Source organism: Schistocerca piceifrons, chromosome 7 (genome assembly GCF_021461385.2).
Source record: "Schistocerca piceifrons isolate TAMUIC-IGC-003096 chromosome 7, iqSchPice1.1, whole genome shotgun sequence".
NCBI lineage: Eukaryota > Metazoa > Arthropoda > Insecta > Orthoptera > Acrididae > Schistocerca > Schistocerca piceifrons.
Window position 1 is genome coordinate 316,982,594 of NC_060144.1, and position 19,603 is coordinate 317,002,196.

Consider the following 19,603-nt stretch of genomic DNA (forward strand, 5'->3'; position numbering starts at 1 on the left):
ATAGTTTCCACAACGAAACTCTCTCCAGAAATGTGGCGGAAAATCCATAGAGATTCTGGTCCTATGTTAAGTAAACCAGCGGAAAGGCTCAGTAAGTACCTTTACTGCAGGTCGGGCGGTGGGTGAGGAGGAGGAGGAGGAGGAGGAGGAGGAGGAGGAGGTAAAATCGTGGCAAATGTCCGCACACCCATCTGCACATATACAAGCCAGCTAATTTCGGAGGGGGGGGGGGGGGGGGGGGGCGGGAGGGCGATGAGCTCTGATGCCACTTTCAGTCACATCCCATATGTATTACACGGGGTACAGAGCTGGCGAGTTGCTGGGCCAGCATATCAACTGGAACTCGCCACTGTGTTCCTCAAACCACTCCATTACACTCCTGACCTTGCGCCATGACGCTTTATTTTATTGAAAAATGCTACTGCGGTCAGGAAACATGATCGTCATGAAGGGGTGTACGTGGTCTGCGACCAGTGTATGATACTCCTTGGCCATCATGGCGCCTTGCACGAGCTCCACTGGACCCATGGATACCCTCGCGAATGTTTCCTAGAGCGTACTGGAGCCACTGTCAGCTTGTCTCCGCCCCACAGTACAGGTGTCAAGGAGCTGTTCCCCTGGAAGACGATGGAGTCATGATCTACCATCAGCATGATGAAGAAGGTACAGGGATTCATCATACCATACAACGCCCTGCCACTGCGCCAAAGTTCAGTGCCGATGGTCACGTGCACATTTCAGTCGTAGTTCCTGATGTCGTGGTGTTAACATTGTCACATGCATGGGCCGTCGGCTGCGGAGGGCCGTCGTTAGGCGTAGTTTGTGCACTGTGTGCTCACACACACCTGTACTTTGCCCAGCATTAAAGTCTGATGATAGTTCCGCCACAGTTTGCTGCCTATCCTGTTTTACCAGTCTGCCCAGCCTGCGATCGTCCTACATCTCTAATGAGGTGTGGCCGCCCAACCACTCGACGTCTGGACATGTTTTCACCTTGGTTTCTGTAACGGCCCAACGACTACCTTAAAGTCAGTTAAGAAAGAACATGAAGTAGAGAAAGTTATCTTGGCAGTTACGACATCTCTGCCGATGAGCTAACACGAAGGAGTTTTGTCAACAACTACATTGTACACCACTGAGCATATTTGTTAGCGAAAGAGAAAGAAGAAACCTCGTATTACAGCAATGGACAAATATCCATGTGACAAATGTGAAATTAATCTCAAAAGTTAAGTCCAAAGTAATGTCATCAGAGATAACTTTTATGTGGAAGAGAGTTGTAAGCGCAACGAAGAAATTCAATGCGCCTGCAATGCTCTTCCACAGAAGAAGTCGCTTGCTAGAATTCATCCAGTGCAGACGTACGAGAGCAGTTCTGATCTGAATTATTGAGATTGCGAATCGTGACGAGATTGTTTTCGAGTTTAGAAGTGGTTGTTGCGTGACGGGATTCACGACTTAAGAAACTGATTTTATGAACTGAGACAGGAGCAGATAGACTCATTTAACCGTGCACTACGGGTTAATTTAAATCTAATAACGGAATTAGTGAACATTGGACTTGACTTTAAATTAGTTGGACCTTAAGGAGAAGTGAACATTCTATGAAAGAATACACGCAATTAGTCTTGAATAGGCCCCAAGTACACGACATCATGAAGATAAAACAATTACGCTAAAGTGTTGAGTTGTGGTAATTGCCAAGAAACTATAACTCAATCGGACTGACTTAACTAAACTACTCCGTGTGCGTGTGGTGCGGGAGTTATAAGTATTTAGTGACAAAATAACAATAAACTGTTCGTTACCAGTTAAATACCCGGTGTGGACTACATCATTAAATAGTTTGATAAATGACTAAATCAAAGACTACTCATGAAAGGCTATTTCATTGAAGTGCAAATATTCACGTCATTAGTTGGGCAGCGAACTTTAAAATATTTTCGTATTACGACGCAATCTTACGAAGACTGAATCAAAGAGTATCTCTGGATCTCGCTGCATACCAGCACAACAATTCCATAGCAACGAGACAACAGCGTAAGAAAAAACTGTTAACTAAAATATTTCCTTGCAATCAGTGGTGTGTGCTATGCGAACGAGAGAGAATTAATAACTACTGCAAATCCGGGCAGTTAACAATACAATATTAATAATAAAAAGCATCAATTATACGAGTTCGCATAAGTGGAAACGCTGCAGACTTGTACTTGAGATACAACGACTACGCGAGGAACGCCTTTTCGGAAGTTTTTCAGGTTTTTTTCTCCCTTTAATCTACGGGGACTGACGTTATATCGCATCGTGTCTCTACTCTGCCGCGAGAGCTGTGGCAGTAGCAGCTCTACGGCGTCGACTACATCAGCACGCGGTTGGAGTCCGGGGGCACGCGACATTTCGCTTTGTGTTGAAGACGCTCACCACATCACTCCTCCAACACCCGACAAGTCGTGCAATTCCGAAATGCTCGGGCCGAGTCTCCGGGCCATCATAATCTGTTCTCGGCCACACTCAGATCGCGCGCCTTCCCCATTCTACACCCGGACAGCACGCTCACTGATGCTGTATGCACCGTGCGTATTTCTAACTAGCAGTCATTCCTCTCCAGGTGACGCTGCAATCGCCCGTGCGGATTTACAATGGATAATAGATCGGTGGTCAATGTTTTGGCTGATCAGTGTAGCAACAGTGCGCTTGGTTCACAAAGCAGCCGTTTACATAGCTCCCTCGTCTTGCCGCTACGGTATTATTGTGTCTCAAAGGTTGGTGATTGGATGCTGAAGCAAATATGCTACTTGTTCGAAGGTTTCTGGTTTCTGCTGACCGAGAACTAGCGAGATGCAGCAGTGTCGGAAACAAGGAAGAAAGGTGGGGGTTGTGTTATTTACTTGCCCCTCCAGCCAAGGGTGCCCACAGCCGGGGGCAAGAGGAGGCCGACGACCACCCACCTTCCCTGCCGACCACCCTCCTCCTCCGTCACCCCCCCCCCCCTGCTCTTGGAGCAAAGAAAGAAAATATAGTTCGATTTTTTCTTTCAAGAAAATTATTTCGAAGTCGGGAGTACGCAGGTTTTCAGCAGGGTCAGAGCTGCAACTTTTTTATGCTTACTTACAAGTCGCCATTCGTCTTCCAAAACATTGAAAATCTCTACACCCCCCAGGTCTAGCCCCTCACCCCATTCCATCTCCCCCCAACCACCACCACCACAAACAATCGTATTATTGTGCCCTTGCTTCTAGTCAGTACTTTTGCTGCTCCCAATTTCCTTTGGTGCGATCTGTTAAGTAAGTAAATAAATACAAACTCAACAGTAAGCTCTCAGTTCACAGATAGTATTACCGGAGTTGTTAGCTGTGCCTTTAGACAGTTAAACGCTATTCATCTAAGTTGAGCCCGCATGTAAACAAAAGTATGCCTTGCCATTAGTCATTGTCAGTGACCTAATCATCGAACAAATCCTGGACAAGAGTAGTTCAACAATTCGTTGTAACCCTTTTTGTTTATCTATGATTCATTATTTATGCACTATTAACAGTGTTTTTATAAGGAGGAAATAAAATCTATTCTTTGTTATTGTATGCATGAAGGTTACGAGCGCTGAACGGCGAAGTTATCAGCGCCCTTACACATATCAAAAGAAATGAATGTTCTTTTTTAAGCTTCATAGTAAAACCAGTATAGAACAGTATCCACCATTAACAATAAGATGGGGAAGATTTATTGGTTTGAGGGCGGGGCGGGAGGGGGGGGGGGCAGCTTTGTCGAAAAAATGTGTTTATATATCTTATTTTCCCAGAATTTGTTCTGTAAGGAAGATCAGGCAGCAGTTCGTCCTTTAAATCGTCGCATATATCAGATATAGAGATAGACTGCATGATACACTCCTGGAAATGGAAAAAAGAACACATTGACACCGGTGTGTCAGACCCACCATACTTGCTCCGGACACTGCGAGAGGGCTGTACAAGCAATGATCACACGCACGGCACAGCGGACACACCAGGAACCGCGGTGTTGGCCGTCGAATGGCGCTAGCTGCGCAGCATTTGTGCACCGCCGCCGTCAGTGTCACCCAGTTTGCCGTGGCATACGGAGCTCCATCGCAGTCTTTAACACTGGCAGCATGCCGCGACAGCGTGGACGTGAACCGTATGTGCAGTTGACGGACTTTGAGCGAGGGCGTATAGTGGGCATGCGGGAGGCCGGGTGGACGTACCGCCGAATTGCTCAACACGTGGGGCGTGAGGTCTCCACAGTACATCGATGTTGTCGCCAGTGGTCGGCGGAAGGTGCACGTGCCCGTCGACCTGGGACCAGACCGCAGCGACGCACGGATGCACGCCAAGACCGTAGGATCCTACGCAGTGCCGTAGGGGACCGCACCGCCACTTCCCAGCAAATTAGGGACGCTGTTGCTCCTGGGGTATCGGCGAGGACCATTCGCAACCGTCTCCATGAAGCTGGGCTACGGTCCCGCACACCGTTAGGCCGTCTTCCGCTCACGCCCCAACATCGTGCAGCCCGCCTCCAGTGGTGTCGCGACAGGCGTGAATGGAGGGACGAATGGAGACGTGTCGACTTTAGCGATGAGAGTCGCTTCTGCCTTGGTGCCAATGATTGTCGTATGCGTGTTTGGGGCCGTGCAGGTGAGCGCCACAATCAGGACTGCATGCGACCGAGGCACACAGGGCCAACACCCGGCATCATGGTGTGGGGAGCGATCTCCTACACTGGCCGTACACCAAAGGTGATCGTCGAGGGGACACTGAATAGTGCACGGTACATCCAAACCGACATCGAACCCATCGTTCTACCATTCCTAGACCGGCAAGGGAACTTGCTGTTCCAACAGGACAATGCACGTCCGCATGTATCCCGTGCCACCCAACGTGCTCTAGAAGGTGTAAGTCAACTACCCTGGCCAGCAAGATCTCCGGATCTGTCCCCCATTGAGCATGTTTGGGACTGGATGAAGCGTCGTCTCACGCGGTCTGCACGTCCAGCACGAACGCTGGTCCAACTGAGGCGCCAGGTGGAAATGGCATGGCAAGCCGTTCCACAGGACTACATCCAGCATCTCTACGATCGTCTCCATGGGAGAATAGCAGCCTGCATTGCTGCGAAAGGTGGATATACACTGTACTAGTGCCGACATTGTGCATGCTCTGTTGCCTGTGTCTATGTGCCTGTGGTTCTGTCAGTGTGATCATGTGATGTATCTGACCCCAGGAATGTGTCAATAAAGTTTCCCCTTCCTGGGACAATGAATTCACGGTGTTCTTATTTCAATTTCCAGGAGTGTAGTTGCTCTGGAAGGTCGGTCGTTTACTTAGTGCACTCAAGCGAATTTTCATGCTAGTTTAAATACTGCCAGAGAAAGCTCTTGTTATCCGGATATTATTAACAAAGTGTTAGGGTCTTGACTGATCCGCAAAGAGTCGCTATACTAGTGGAGGGACTTTTCTCGGTTGAGACTGTGTGGGACGTGTTGCTGGGTGACCTTACCCTGTCGCCGAACTTGGTGAAGAGCACATTGGCGTACTCCTCGAAGTAGTAAGCCATTATGGGGTTGGCCCATCCACCTATATCTTGCAGGCGTTGCGGCAGATCCCAGTGGTACATCGTCACCTGCAAGCAACAGAACATTAAACTGACGTGTCTCTTGTCCAAGGGACAGAATTAACTTTTAACGCAGTCGTCTCTGTACATATACAACGTTTTGCGGAGCGCATGCTTAAACGTAACAAAACAGCAGCCCTAAACAGAAGAATTTGTGAGAACTATGATTCACGTTTATCTATTTGTGGCACGTTGATTGTTGAGGCTACAAAATGAAACGTATAAACACCAAAAATTATGTATATATTTAAGTTGAAATTTAAACTTATAAAGCAGATGTCTCATTTGTCATTGCGGAATCGAGTTAGCACTACGGTACATTCTTATTACGGTGACTGGTGAACAATGTGCTGAATGGTCTGATTTCTCACAACACGCTTCTTCCATTATCAAGTCTTACACTGAAGTGTAAGTGAAGTGTGACGAGTAGACCGGGTAGACCGCTCGCCTGGTGCAAGTCTTTCGATTTGACGCCACTTCGGCGACTTGCGCGTCGATGGGGATGAAATGATGATGATTGGGACAACACAACACCCAGTCCCTGAGTGGAGAAAAATCTCCAACCCAGCCGGGAATCGAACCCGGGCCCTTAGGATTGACAGTCCGTCGCGCTGACCACTTTTTTTTTTTTTAATCTCATTTTGTTCTATTTTGTTCGTTGTATATGGTCGGGGCGAACGTCTCATGACACCCGTTCAGGTTGTTCGTTTATCCGTTCACTCAGTTTTTTTTTATTACAGAGGGCAGCTAACCCTCTGACCGAACACGCTGAGCTACCGTGCCGGCGTCCTTTCAGCTACCGGGGGCTGACAGTCTTACACTGTTGAGCTTTGACTATATGACAAGTGGATCCCCATGAGAGACACAATATACTGTACATGTCCCAATGTTGCTAGTGAAAAAGGCAGGAAGGGTAGAGGGGAGTGCGCATTTCTCCTTCTGAGGCTTAGTCATGAAAAATTATCTTTCCCTAAATTTTTGTTTTTATTAAGGTTAGCGTCTCTCAGCAGCGCAGTCATTGGTAGCCTTACACTGTCAGATATTTAGCGCTGCAGCTAAGCCGAATAAAAATTGTAATATTTAGAGAATAAATGTAAGAAGAAAAGTAATAAAAATGAGCAAAAAATTATAATACCTATCAAAATAGATTCCATATGACTGGCTATATGCAAATGGGAAATTAGTAAAACTACTACACATAAATCCATAAAATTTTGGGTCAAGACGGGCGCATTAAAAAGAAATGTATTTGCTATTTGCAATTTTCCGTCCTCACGGTAAATAGAGGCCAAAGCCCACTGATATTACGATTTGCTGTCTCACGGGCGAAGTACACCGATAAGCCAAAACATTATTACTATTTCCCACCGCGAAGTTGGATGCCGCCTGGTGGTGTTGCGGACACGTGAATCGGTGAAGAATGTACGAGGGTAAGCCCAAAAATATGGTCTCCTATTTTTTTTTTAAGTACATAGACCTGTTTATTTCTAGAATGGTTTGCATCAGCTTACAAAATGGTTCTGAGAACTATGGGACTTAACATCGGAGGTCATCAGCCCCCTAGAACTTAGAACTACTTAAACCTGACTAACCTAAGGACAGCACACACATCCAAGCCCGCGGCAGGATTCGAACCTGGGACCGTAGCGGACGCGCTGTTCCAGACTGTAGCGCCTAGAACCGCTCGGCCGCCATTAGCTTACAGCTTGAACATTTAGCTATTATTCGACACAGTCACCATTTCTGTCAATGCATTTTTGTAGACGCTGTGGCAGTTTTTGTATGCCCATGTCATACCAGCTCGCCGCCATGCAGTTCAGAAAGTTATGAACCTCTTCTTTCACCTCGTCGTCGGAGCTGAATCGCTTTCCGGCCAATTGTTCTTTTAACCTAGGGAATAGATTATAGTCATTGGGCTCCAAGTCAGGACTATAGGGTGGGTGGATGATTATGTTCCACTGAAATTGTTGCAGGAGAGCAACGGTTTGCCGAGCGATGTGTGGGCGAGCGTTGTCATGGAGAATGTGTACGCTCTTGCTCAACATTCCTCTTCTCCGGCTCTGAATTGCCCGTTTGAGTTTTTTCAGGGTCTCACAGTACCTGTCAGCCTTAATTGTGGTCCTAGCGATGCAGCTCCGACAACGAGGTGAAAAAAGAGGTTCATAACTTTCTGAACAGCATGGCGGCGAGCTGGTATGACATGGGCATACAAAAACTGCCACAGCATCTACAAAAATGCATCGACAGTTATGGCGATTATGTCAAAAAATAGCCAAATGTTCAAGCTGTAAACTGATGTAAACCATTGTAGAAATAAACAGGTCTATGTACTTATAAAAACTAGGAGATCTAACTTTTGGGATTACCCTCGCATGTAAATGGAGCAGACACCCAGACTATCACCCTAGCGAAGATATCGGCTGCAAATGGGGAAATCCATTGATATAAGCATCTTTGGCAAAGGGCAGATTATTATCACGCAGAGTTTGTGAACAGTATCTCGAAAACGGCAAAGATGGTCGAATGTTCACGGAAAGAGGTAGGAGGACAGTGAAACAACGACTAGGCGCTAAATGTTCGGACGTCCACGACTCTTCACAGAACGTGAGATTCGGAGGCTTGTCTTTTTCGTGAAGTGGCTCTGAGCACTATGTGACTTAACATATGAGGTCATCAGTCCCCTAGAACTTAGAACTACTTAAACCTAACCAACCTAAGGACATCACACACATCCATGCTCACGGCAGGATTCGAACCTGCGACCGTAGCAGTCGCGCGGTTCCGCACTGAAGCGCCTAGAACCGCTCGGCCACCGCGGCCGGCTCTTCGTGAAGTAGGATAAATAATGACCTATTGTATCTCTGCTGAAAGAGCACAGTGCTGATGCACGCCCAAGTATTTCGGAGCACACCGTTCATCGTACGTTATTGAACATGGAGCTCCGCACCCCTACGTGTTCATATGGTGATCCAACGACGTCGTCAAATACGATAACAGTGCACACGGGACCCTACGGATTCAACCGTCAATGAACGGAAAAGTGTCGGCTCTTCGGGCGAATCACATTTATGCTACACTAGGTCGATGGTCGTCTCAACAAACACTGTCATCGAGGGGAACGGTGGCTCGAAACGTGCGGCGCGCCACGGTCGCTTGCTGGTGGGAGCAGTATTATACTATGGGAGGCGTTCTCCTGCCCTTGCGTGGGGCCTGTGGTAGTAATAGAAGACACGCCTACAGTTGTGAACCACCTGCATTCCTTCATGCTTGATGTCTTCCCCTGTGGTGTCACCGCCAGACACCACACTTGCTAGGTGGTAGCTTTAAATCGGCCGCGGTCCATTAGTACATGTCGGACCCGCGTGTCGCCACTGTCAGTGATCGAAGACCGAGCGCCACCACACGGCAGGTCTCGAGAGACGTACTAGCACTCGCCCCAGTTGTACGGACGACTTTGCTAGCGACTACACTGACGAAGCCTCGCTCCTTGGCCGAGCAGATAGTTAGAATAGCCTTCAGCTAAGTTCATGGCTACGACCTAGCAAGGCGCCATAGCAATTGATAGTTATCGTATGAAGCATGTCTCATCAAGAACGATGTATACAAATGATGGATTAAAGTTAAGTATTCCAGAAGCTACGTACTTTTCTTTATAGCATTCATTACGTATCCTGTTACAGACCTACCTCTTGCCTGCGTGAGCTAAACGCGTGCCTTTCGGCTACTTCCGCGGCGTGGCTGTCTTGCTATGCCACAACATCCCCAATGGCGATGTCGTCTTTCAGCAGTATAATAGTGCGTGTTTCGGAGCCAAAACCCTGTTGCAGTTGTTTGAGGAGCATTATAGTTAACTCACGTTGATGTCTCGGCGTCCAAATTCGCCTGATGTAAATCCTATGGAACCCATCTGGGCCGCCATCGGGCTCCATCACCGCGTACGTGAATCAGCGGCTCGTTACTTACGTCAATTACGTGACCTGTGCGTAGACATCTAATGCCTCATACATCCCAAACCTACCAACAAACTGTCGGATCCCTGACATTCAGAATCAGAAAATGTCTGGTAAATTCAGCTCAAAATAAGTAAACAAGATTAGCACTTGCCTTTAACATGGAACTATTAATTGCTTTAATAACAGCATCATAAAAGGCACGTGCTAGTCTTCTTTACCTGCTTTGGGCTGATTTTACCAGATATGACGTGTTAATGATCTAACAACTATTAGTACTGTAGTCGATAAAGGGTTACAGAAGAAAAATTCAAATGGCGGTGTATTCTTTAAAAAATGTAGGCATTCATTCTAGTGCGAAACAAATTTATCTTGGCGAATATAAACTGAGCGTAATGGATCAATAGTCCGATTAAAATTGCTTGATAGTTGACATTTCGGGCTTTGGAGCTGGATTCCTCCAATCAGAGCGCTCAACGTCAGGCCCGAACCGTTCGCCGTTGCAGAATTGCCACAACAATCGCTCGGTTCACTTCTAATTTCTTGTCTGGCTTTCTTTCTTGACGTGTTTGGATTCAGAATCCTGAGTCTGACCCTTTTATTTCGTATTTTATCACTTAGAGACACACACACACACACACACACACACACACACACACACACACACACACACACACACACACACCGATGCTAACGAAATACACTTTTCATACATAGCTCTAACCACTAACCAAACACTATTGGAATTGGAATTATGTATTAATACCTTCAGCTGCTGACGGGCGTTGATATATATCAACAGGGATAGGTGAAAATGTGTGCCCTGACCGGGACTCGAACCCGTGATCTCCTGTCTACATGGCAGACGCTCTATCCATCTGAGCCACCGAGGGCACAGAGGATAGTGCGACTGCAGGGACTATCTCGCGCACGCCTCCCGCGAGACCCACATTCTCACCTTGTATGTCCATACCCTACATTCGTAGTGTCCCTACCCAAGACACCCATTACTCGCGGAAGACATTCTTACCAAGTCCCGTAAGAGTTCGGGTAACATGTGTGCACCCGCACAGAAGAGGAAGGTCATGGCCGGTATTGCCACAACTATCTACTTATATGGATATGGTGTCTGTTCTTCCGGACATGTCCGAAAGAACAGACACCATATCCGTATTAGTACAAACGCTACTGCATCCTTCCGCATAAGGCGCAATCCAGCCTCACATTCAGTTATTACGATCACAGAGATCGGGTTACATTAGGTAAGCTTTGTACGACGTTGCGTGAAGCCGAATTTTTGAAGACTTCAATTAATCGTTTCGACTGGGTCACTAGAGTCATAAATATAACAACATAGCGCAATGTAAAGTTCAAATGTGTGTGAAATCTTATGGGACTTAACTGCTAAGGTCAACAGTTCCTAAGCTTACACACTACTTAACCTAAATTATCCTAAGGACAAACACACACACCCATGCCCGAGGGAGGACTCGAACCTCCGCCGGGACCAGCCGCACAGTCCATGACTGCAGCGCCCTAGCGCAATGTAGTGGCGTAGTGCAGTGATTAGCTTGTAAACCTTACATATAGAAGGTCGTAGGTTCGAATTTTGTCACATGCAGCGAAATTGTTTTACTTTCTAAATCTAATCTGAAGACTTTTTATACAATTAAATACTTTAATTTTTTATTTCTAATATTTTTCCGCGTAATTTTCGTCATCGAATTGACTTATTTTTGCTCTTATTTTTCATTCTGTAATTTTTTTCTTTTGGAATCTGCTTGTGTCGCCTTAATCTGCATCCAAGTGCCAGCCAGAAGTGCTCATCGGTTGGTAACACGGCAGCTCGTGGAGCCAGTGTGAGGATAGTGTCTGGTAACAAATGACAGCGAGAAATTACAGCTTGCTTTTAGCACTGAAACAATTTCATTTGTCGTGAGTCTGCTCGTAGAGGTTTGCTTCAATCATCGTGAACAAAGCGATCGTGATTTTATTTCTGCCACAGATTGTTGACCTAAGTTTCTCTCAGATACACTGTATACCAAAAGTTTGGATTTAGGTTTGGAACATAAAATCAAGGCTACAAAACATGTTGTCTGCCGCAATTCACCCGTTGGTCGCTTAAAATCAGCTGTCGACAAAGCATTTCGCATTTCCGTCATAGCTCGCTGCAGCTGCTTCCAACATCGCTCCGTATTATTCATTAACATCATTTTTCAAGCGATCCGCCGCGTTTGTGTGTCGCCTATAAACCGAACGGTAGCCGGCAGTAGAATGGGCAACATTGTAGCAGCAAACGTCAGCTATCAAATAATTTCAATCGGACTGTAGTGCCAGTGACACTATGGATAGAGTCATAATTTGCTGTCTACTAGGTTTACGTAGAAAGAGCTTTTACGTGCAGGATACCAGTACCAGTAACGAGGTAGATGATCGCAGCACGGACGCATGCTGGTGGAGGCAGTAGTATGCTGTGTAGGACATTTATCCTAGATTCCATAGGAACTGCGTCAGTAATCTAAGGTACATTACTGCAGATCACCTACATCCCTTCATGCTTGACCTCATCCACCACAACAATGGCATCTTCCAGCAGGATGACCCAGTGTCAAGCACAGAATCGTCCTACAGTGGTTTGAGGAACGTTATAGTGAACTCATGTTGATACCTTTGCCACCAAATTTGCCTCTTCTGAATCTGATGGAACACGTCTGCGATGTTGTCGGCCTTTAGCTCTACGTCCGCAAAGCACTGGCCCGTAATTTACGAGGACTGCGTGATTTGCGCACAGAAGTTTGGAGCCACATAGCCCCGGAAACCTACTAAGAGCTTGTCATATCCATTCCACGCTGAATCGTTGCTGTATTTCGTTCCAAAGGTGGACCAAAGAAAGATTGGAGTTTAACGCCCCGTCTACAACAAGGTCGTTAGAGACGAAGGACGAAGAGCTCTTTCGGTTTAGGTGAATGATGGTGAGGGGAGGGGGGGGGGGGGGGCGGGGGAGAAACCGGTCATGCCCTTTCATAGGAACCACCCGGGAACTTGGCTCGACTGATTTGGGAAAATCACATAAAACCTAAATCTGCAAACGTGGACCAATATGCTGTTTAGTAGGGGGTTATAAATTTTTGTGTCATCAGTGTGAAACGGATCCGATATTTTGCTGCCATATTAAATCATTCCTGTTTTGTATCGCCACTCGCTATCCCTATTTTTTTAGGTAATAATCCTACAGGAAGGATTTTGCACTGATATTTGTGTACCTGTCTCTTTCCTATATCCTTTAATCCAGTATACGTAGCTGAGATGAGTGCATCTCAGTTTCACAAGGTGATCGGTGTCCGTAGCAGTTCTGCTAACTAGCAGCAGCATAGGCGGAAAGGTAAAGAGGTCTAACTTTACCGTGGGGTCAGGGCTTGGTCAGGTAGGCACAGTTAGGTTAGCAGAGGGTGCCGTGGTCCTCTTTGGTGGCTATCACCTTTCTGTTTGAAACGCGAGAGTGGTTACGATATGTCTGGTGTGGGACATTCTGCCACTGAGACCGGGTAACAGCTAGTATGCCTTTGGGACACTCTTTGGATTGAGGTGTGTGATATTTGTACTTAATGTCTTTATTTCAGCATTTTGGATATTGTTGGAAATCATCTTAGTTATTGTAGGGGTAATTTCATGTGCACTATTATTATTATTATTATTATTATTATTATGTTTTACATATCAAGTAGTTTTTGTGCGAGTTGGCTTGCTCCTACTTTGAGTACGGTACAAAGAAACTTCATTCACTTGTATTTTTAGTGAAGTGGAATTGATTTCAGTATATAAAGTAGATCTGAGAACTATAATTATGCATATGCAGGGTTGAATTTGTATATTTTTCATGATTTGTGGAGAGTTTGTTCAGCCATGACTCCACATGACTAGTGGTAGAAATTAAGTTCAGTCTTTTATTAATTTTCCTTAAATACTCGGACATTTTGCAGTTTAGTAATATACATGTCGGTTTCCAAAACTAGGGATGATATTTTTCATGGAAAAGGTGAGTTTTCTTTGTGTGCACAATTGGTATGTTCAACAACATGTTACTCAGAGTGCACCGAAATTCAGTTACATGCTAATAATTAAACAGATCCAAACTTGCAGGATAGAATGAGTACTTACAGACGTGGATCTATTTCCTTAGTTTTTGTGATGTGCAATTTAATGTATTTTTCGTGATTTGGCATGTGCTCGAGGTTGAGATGTGACTGCTCTGCCGAGTATACAATAGACTTGGTAGCGGTTATTGGTAGTGGAGAATCGCTTTTATTTGTATTTCTTTGATGAATGGGCAAGAATGTGATTTTGTTGTATTGTATCCCATACCTCATGCTCTTGTGTACACGTCAGTGCCCTCTCCATGCACATTGTCCTGTATAATTATATGAATAGCCAGTGGAAGGGTAGTTATTCAGCATTGAGACATTGGTAAATTTATTTTTATTTAAAGTGGGAGCCATCATTTACATTACGTTTTTGAAAGTATTTTCTTTGAGGATGTTCAGTCTGATCAACCATGCTTGACAACTGCAGCATCTGAACGGCGTACTTAAGAGAAGCCCAATTCTATAGTTAAGATCCCATCAAATTTTTAATGCATTACTACGTAATAAGATGGTATTTCATCTGTAAAAGTACATGTTGTACTCTGAGCTTTGTACTGCATGATTTAAGTGAGGTAAGATTTCCCACTGCTCTTTATAACAAATATTTTCAGGTTCAAGTTAGAATAAGAACTTAAAGAAAAGTGAAGTAATTAAAGTAGCAGTTTTTTTTATATGGTGACCGAACCCAGTTCAGTCAAGGAAGATGCAGCTAGCAGAGAAGAGTAACCGTTATGTTCGTTTTAAGTGAAAGACTTCAGCTGATCGTAATCTAAACACGTTCAGCCAATAACGTGTCTACGAGCACTGAAGGCTTTGGTCGAACGCTGTCATTTGTGGTATGAAGAAGTATCGAATGATTAACTACAGCTTTGCTTATGTAACGATTGCTGATATGAACAACAGTATGGTTTAATAGATTCCCCATGATATTCGAAGTGCTCACATCAGCCTTTTCATTTATCAAGCAGAATGTTTCTAAGTGGAAAGTCAGCTGGTTCACAAGTGCTTCCAAGAACGTATTAACTCATAATACCGTTTGGACAATATACCATGTTTTTGAAAGAATGTCGCTAATTCTAACTGTACGTTAAGTGGTGGTTCAAGGCAAATAGATCATCATTAAAGTTTGACAAGACTCAAAGCTTATAATACAGTAGATCTCACAAAAGTCCACGAACTCTAAAATAGTCCTTTCAAGTAGTGAAATACAAGAACTAGAAGTATTGAGTTTTTGCGAGTGTATCTCTAACTTCTCTTCCAAATTCTGAAGGTGGCAGGGGTAAAATACAGGGAGCGAAAGGCTATTTAAGTTTGTACAGAAACCAGATGGCAGTAATAAGAGTCGAGGGACACGAAAGGGAAGCAGTGGTTGGGAAGGGAGTGAGACAGGGTTGTAGCCTCTCCCCGATGTTATTCAATCTGTATATTGAGCAAGCAGTGAAGGAAACAAAAGAAAAATTCGGAGTAGGTATTAAAATCCATGGAGAAGAAATAAAAACTTTGAGGTTCGCCGATGACATTGTAATTCTGCCAGAGACAGCAAAGGACTTGGAAGAGCAGTTGAACGGAATGGACAGTGTCTTGAAAGGAGGATATAAGATGAACATCAACAAAAGCAAAACGAGGATAATGGAAACTAGTCAAATTAAGTCAGGTGATGCTGAGGGAATTAGATTAGGAAATGAGGCACTTAAAGTAGTAGAGTTTTGCTATTTGGGGAGCGAAGTAGAGAGGATATAAAATGTAGACTGGCAACGGCAAGGAAAGCGTTTCTCAATAAGAGAAATTTGTTAACATCGAGTATAGATTTAAGTGTCAGGAAGTCGTTTCTGAAAGTATTTCTATGGAGTGTAGCCATGTATGGCAGTGAAACATGAGCGATAAATAGTTTGGACAAGAAGAGAATAGACGCTTTCGAAGTGTGGTGCTACAGAAGAATGCTGAAGATTAGATGGGTAGATCACATAACTAATGAGGAGGTATTGAATAGAATTGGGGAGAAGAGGAGTTTGTGGCACAACTTGACAAGAAGAAGGGACCGGTTGGTAGGACATGTTCTGAGGCATCAAGGGATCACAAATTTAGCATTGGAGGGCAGCGTGGAGGGTAAAAATCGTAGAGGTAGACCAAGAGATGAATACACTAAGCAGATTCAGAAGGATGTAGGTTGCAGTAAGTACTGGGAGATGATGAAGCTTGCACAGGATAGAATAGCATGGAGAGCTACATTAGACCAGTCTCAGGACTGAATACCACAACAACATCTCTAACTTAACTGGAAAAGCCACTGCGTGGAATTAATGAAGGGCTTCAGTTCAGCTGTGGTGGTTGTATGTTTCCTTAGTGGTAAATGTGATTTGAAAAATGAAGCAATTAGTTTATTCTGCTTTCTTATATTCACTGATGAATTGCATAATCATCTTTGGGGGAAACTGAAGTTACGTGGATAGCATTTTCAGAATGCATAAGCGTCAATAAAATCTCCTCGTCATTTTTTCCTGTTTTTCGTCTTTCCTTAGTTGCTTTAAAATTCGTGGAGGTATATTCCGTCTATGCAATTAACTGAAGGCAGTTTGTCGTGCAACTTGACGGAAAGTGCCTGACATGATGTGATATTCCTGGCTGTAGCCGCCAGTATTTTATTTTGTTGGAAGCTCCCCTTGATGCAGCTTGATACACGTGAAGTAGCGTGTGGTACGAAAGTGGAGTGAGGTACAAGCAGCAGATGGTACAGTATGTACCAGTCACGCGGGAGAGTCCGGCAATTTTACTGAACTTGCTTCTGACTGGTCGGCACGTTCGGGTGCTACGCGCCAAAACGCCTAACTTCTCTTATTAATTATTTATATATTTTTCATTGTATTTAACCCAGTTTTAGGTATGACAATCTCTCATGGTTACCCTACGAGTCTATCTTTTTTTTAAATTAAATTTCACTAGTTTTGAGAAACATAATAGTAACGATATTGCAACCGAAGTGCTTCGGATACCTTCGGGTCGCGTTGGCGCGCCCGGGAGACGAAGTACTTCGGCTACGCTAGTCTCTCTCTCGGGCGTTCTGGAGCGTCAGTCACGTATCTCAATATCGTGCGTTACGTAGATGTGAATATGTAATAGTCACTCTGTTTCGGGTGTTCTTCAGACGCGGACACGTTTTACTCCATATCGGGCGTAACTTAGTTGTGAATATGTACTATCCACTGTGTCTAGTGTGTACCGGAGAGCCGGACATGTGTATCGTATTTGGTAAGTTGGATGGAAAAGTTACCATACAATTAAGATAGCTGTGTCGAGTGTTGTAAAAGACAGTGTAAACGAACAGGCTACATTAATGGTGTCAGTACTACAGATCTTACCCTCTGTAGATACAGATACTAACCCGGGCAAGTAGCATCCCGCAAAAAGCTGAATCACAGGTTAGAACTGACATCGTAGTAGCTTCCGCCGAAGATCCCACGACCGACGAGCTGTCTTCTGCGCTGGTGTGCTGGGGACACAACTTTAGAAGACTACAGGTTGGTGGAAAGAACGGCCAGAGACTCTTATTCAATCCCTCCATATCTCTCCAGCTTCCAGATCTGACTCCCAAAGGGATACATAATTTATAATGGCTGCATTATCGTCATTTGTTTTTTCCTGTTTTCCTTCCGGAGAGAACGTGCGCGGGAAGGCGAGTTGGTCAGTGCATAGCAACTCCGGCCCAGTTACGTCAGGTGGCGCAAGGGACCTGTGCCACGTTTGAAACCGCCGCTCCCACCTCCCTACAAGCGTCGAGCATCCGTCTTTGCTTGCCTATCGCCATGCCCAGCTAAGTGTGTACCCCTGGTCTCTATTAAAATTGTTGCAGTTTATTCTAACCTCAGCCGCCTCCTTTATTACGTAATCCCAGTATCACAGTGTATAAGCCAAGACTCTCGTCATTTCAAATTGTATTCTTTGTCCATATTTCAGGCAATGCTTAGTTACGACCGATTTCTCAAGCTCTCTCTGTTCAATATGTTGAAAGCTTAGCACAATACTCTACATCTAGATCTAGATGAGTAATCTGCAATTCTCAATGACGTACCTGGCAGAAGATTCATCGAATCACCTTCAAGCTATTTCTCTATCGTTCCACTCCCGAACTGGCCACTGGGAAGACAAATACTTAAATCTTTCCGTGCGAGCTCTGATTTCTATTATTTTATTATTATGGTCATTCCTTCCTATGTGGTGGTCACCAACAAAATATTTTCACACTCTAAGGAGATGATTGGTGATTGAAATTTTATGAGAAAATCCTGCCGCAACGAAAACCTCCTTTGTTTTAATGATCCCCCCCCCCCCCCCCCCAATACACATATCACACACGCGGCACTCTCTCCCCTGTTTCGCGATAACACAAAACGAACTGGCCTTCCTTGAACTTGTTCGACGTCCTCCGTCAATCCTATCTGATACGGATCTCACATCGCACAGCAATACTCCAGAAAAGGGCAGACAAATGTGGTCTCTACAGTAGACCTGTTGAATTTTCTAAGTGTTCTGCCAATAAATTTCAGTCTTTCGTTTGCTTTTCCCACAACATTATCTATGTGATCCTTCCAATTTAGGTTATTCGTAACCGTCATCCAAAAGTATTTGAGTTTACAGCCTCCAGATTTGTATGTTTTAACCAGTAACCAAATTTTAACGGATTCCTTTCAGTACTCATGCGGATAACTTCACACTCTTCATAATTTGGAGTCAATTGCCACTTTTCGCACCATACAGTTACCTTGACTAAATAGTTTGCAATGTGTTTTGATCATCTGATGACTTTATAAGACGGAAAATGGCAGCATTATCTCCAAACAATCTAAGAGAGCTGCTCCGACTGTCTCCAAAATTGTTTCTGTAGATTAGGAACAGCAGAGGGCCTATAACACTTCCCTGGGGGACACCGGATATAGCTTCTGTTCTAATAGACAATTTTCCGTCGATTACTACGTACTGTGACCTTTCTGACAGGAAATCACGAATAAAACGGCACAACTGAGACGATACTACACAGGCAAGCATTTTGATCATAAGTCGCTTGGGAGGAACAGTGTCAAAATCCTTCTGGAAATCTAAGAACATGGAATCAATCTGACAACTCCTGTCGATATCACTCATTACTTCGTGAGAATAAAGAGTTAGCTGTGTTTCACAAAAAAGATTATTCTGAATCCATGTCATTTGTCAATAAATCGTTTTCTTCGAGGTAACTCTAAACTGATTAACTTCACACTCAGATAGAATATTTTATAGGACATTATATTCACAATTAACTGTAGAAATTATTTGTATCGCAATTGCAATTTCGGCGTTTGGGCCATTTTCAAGAGGTACTGCGAAAGCTTTTCAGCTCGCTTCACTGCTGCACATGGGTTAATTTTAACACTGATGTATTTTGGAGTTACATCGTTGGCCTTACACTGCTTGTTAAACTTTACACACTGTGTTGTCTTCAGTAACTTAAGCTTCGTACGAAGGTCAAATTGCTGAAGACAGTACGAAGATTAAATAGCTGAAGACAACAGAAGACAGTAAGAAGGTAAAATTGCTGAGGACAGCGGAGTGTATAAAGTTTAACAGGCAACGTAAATCCAAAGAAGTAACTCCAAAATTTATCACTGTTAAAATTGAGTCGTCTGTAGCAGCGAAGTGAGCGAAAAAGCTTTTGCACTTTCACATGAGAATGACCCAAACGCCGAAATTTCAATTGTGAAATTAATAATTTCTGCAGTCACCGACGAATATGATGTCCTTCACAAAAAAATGAAAAAAATGAATTTGTAATGTTCCAACGCAGTATATGTCCCAAAATACTACTACAAATTGACGTTAACGATATGGGTCTGTAAATCAGCGGATTACTCCTATTTCCTT

The 19,603-nt window shown here is 44.4% G+C and overlaps 1 protein-coding gene across 1 annotated transcript in view; it reads right to left on the bottom strand.

Annotated features, from left to right (window-relative positions):
* The window catches only part of LOC124805290 (myrosinase 1-like), a 237,454-nt gene that overhangs the window by 118,663 nt on the left and 99,188 nt on the right, over positions 1 to 19,603 (bottom strand). The window contains exon 5 of the mRNA XM_047265801.1: positions 5,506 to 5,628. Coding sequence (XP_047121757.1) covers positions 5,506 to 5,628 — 123 coding nt within the window. The remainder of the gene's footprint in view (positions 1 to 5,505; positions 5,629 to 19,603) is intronic.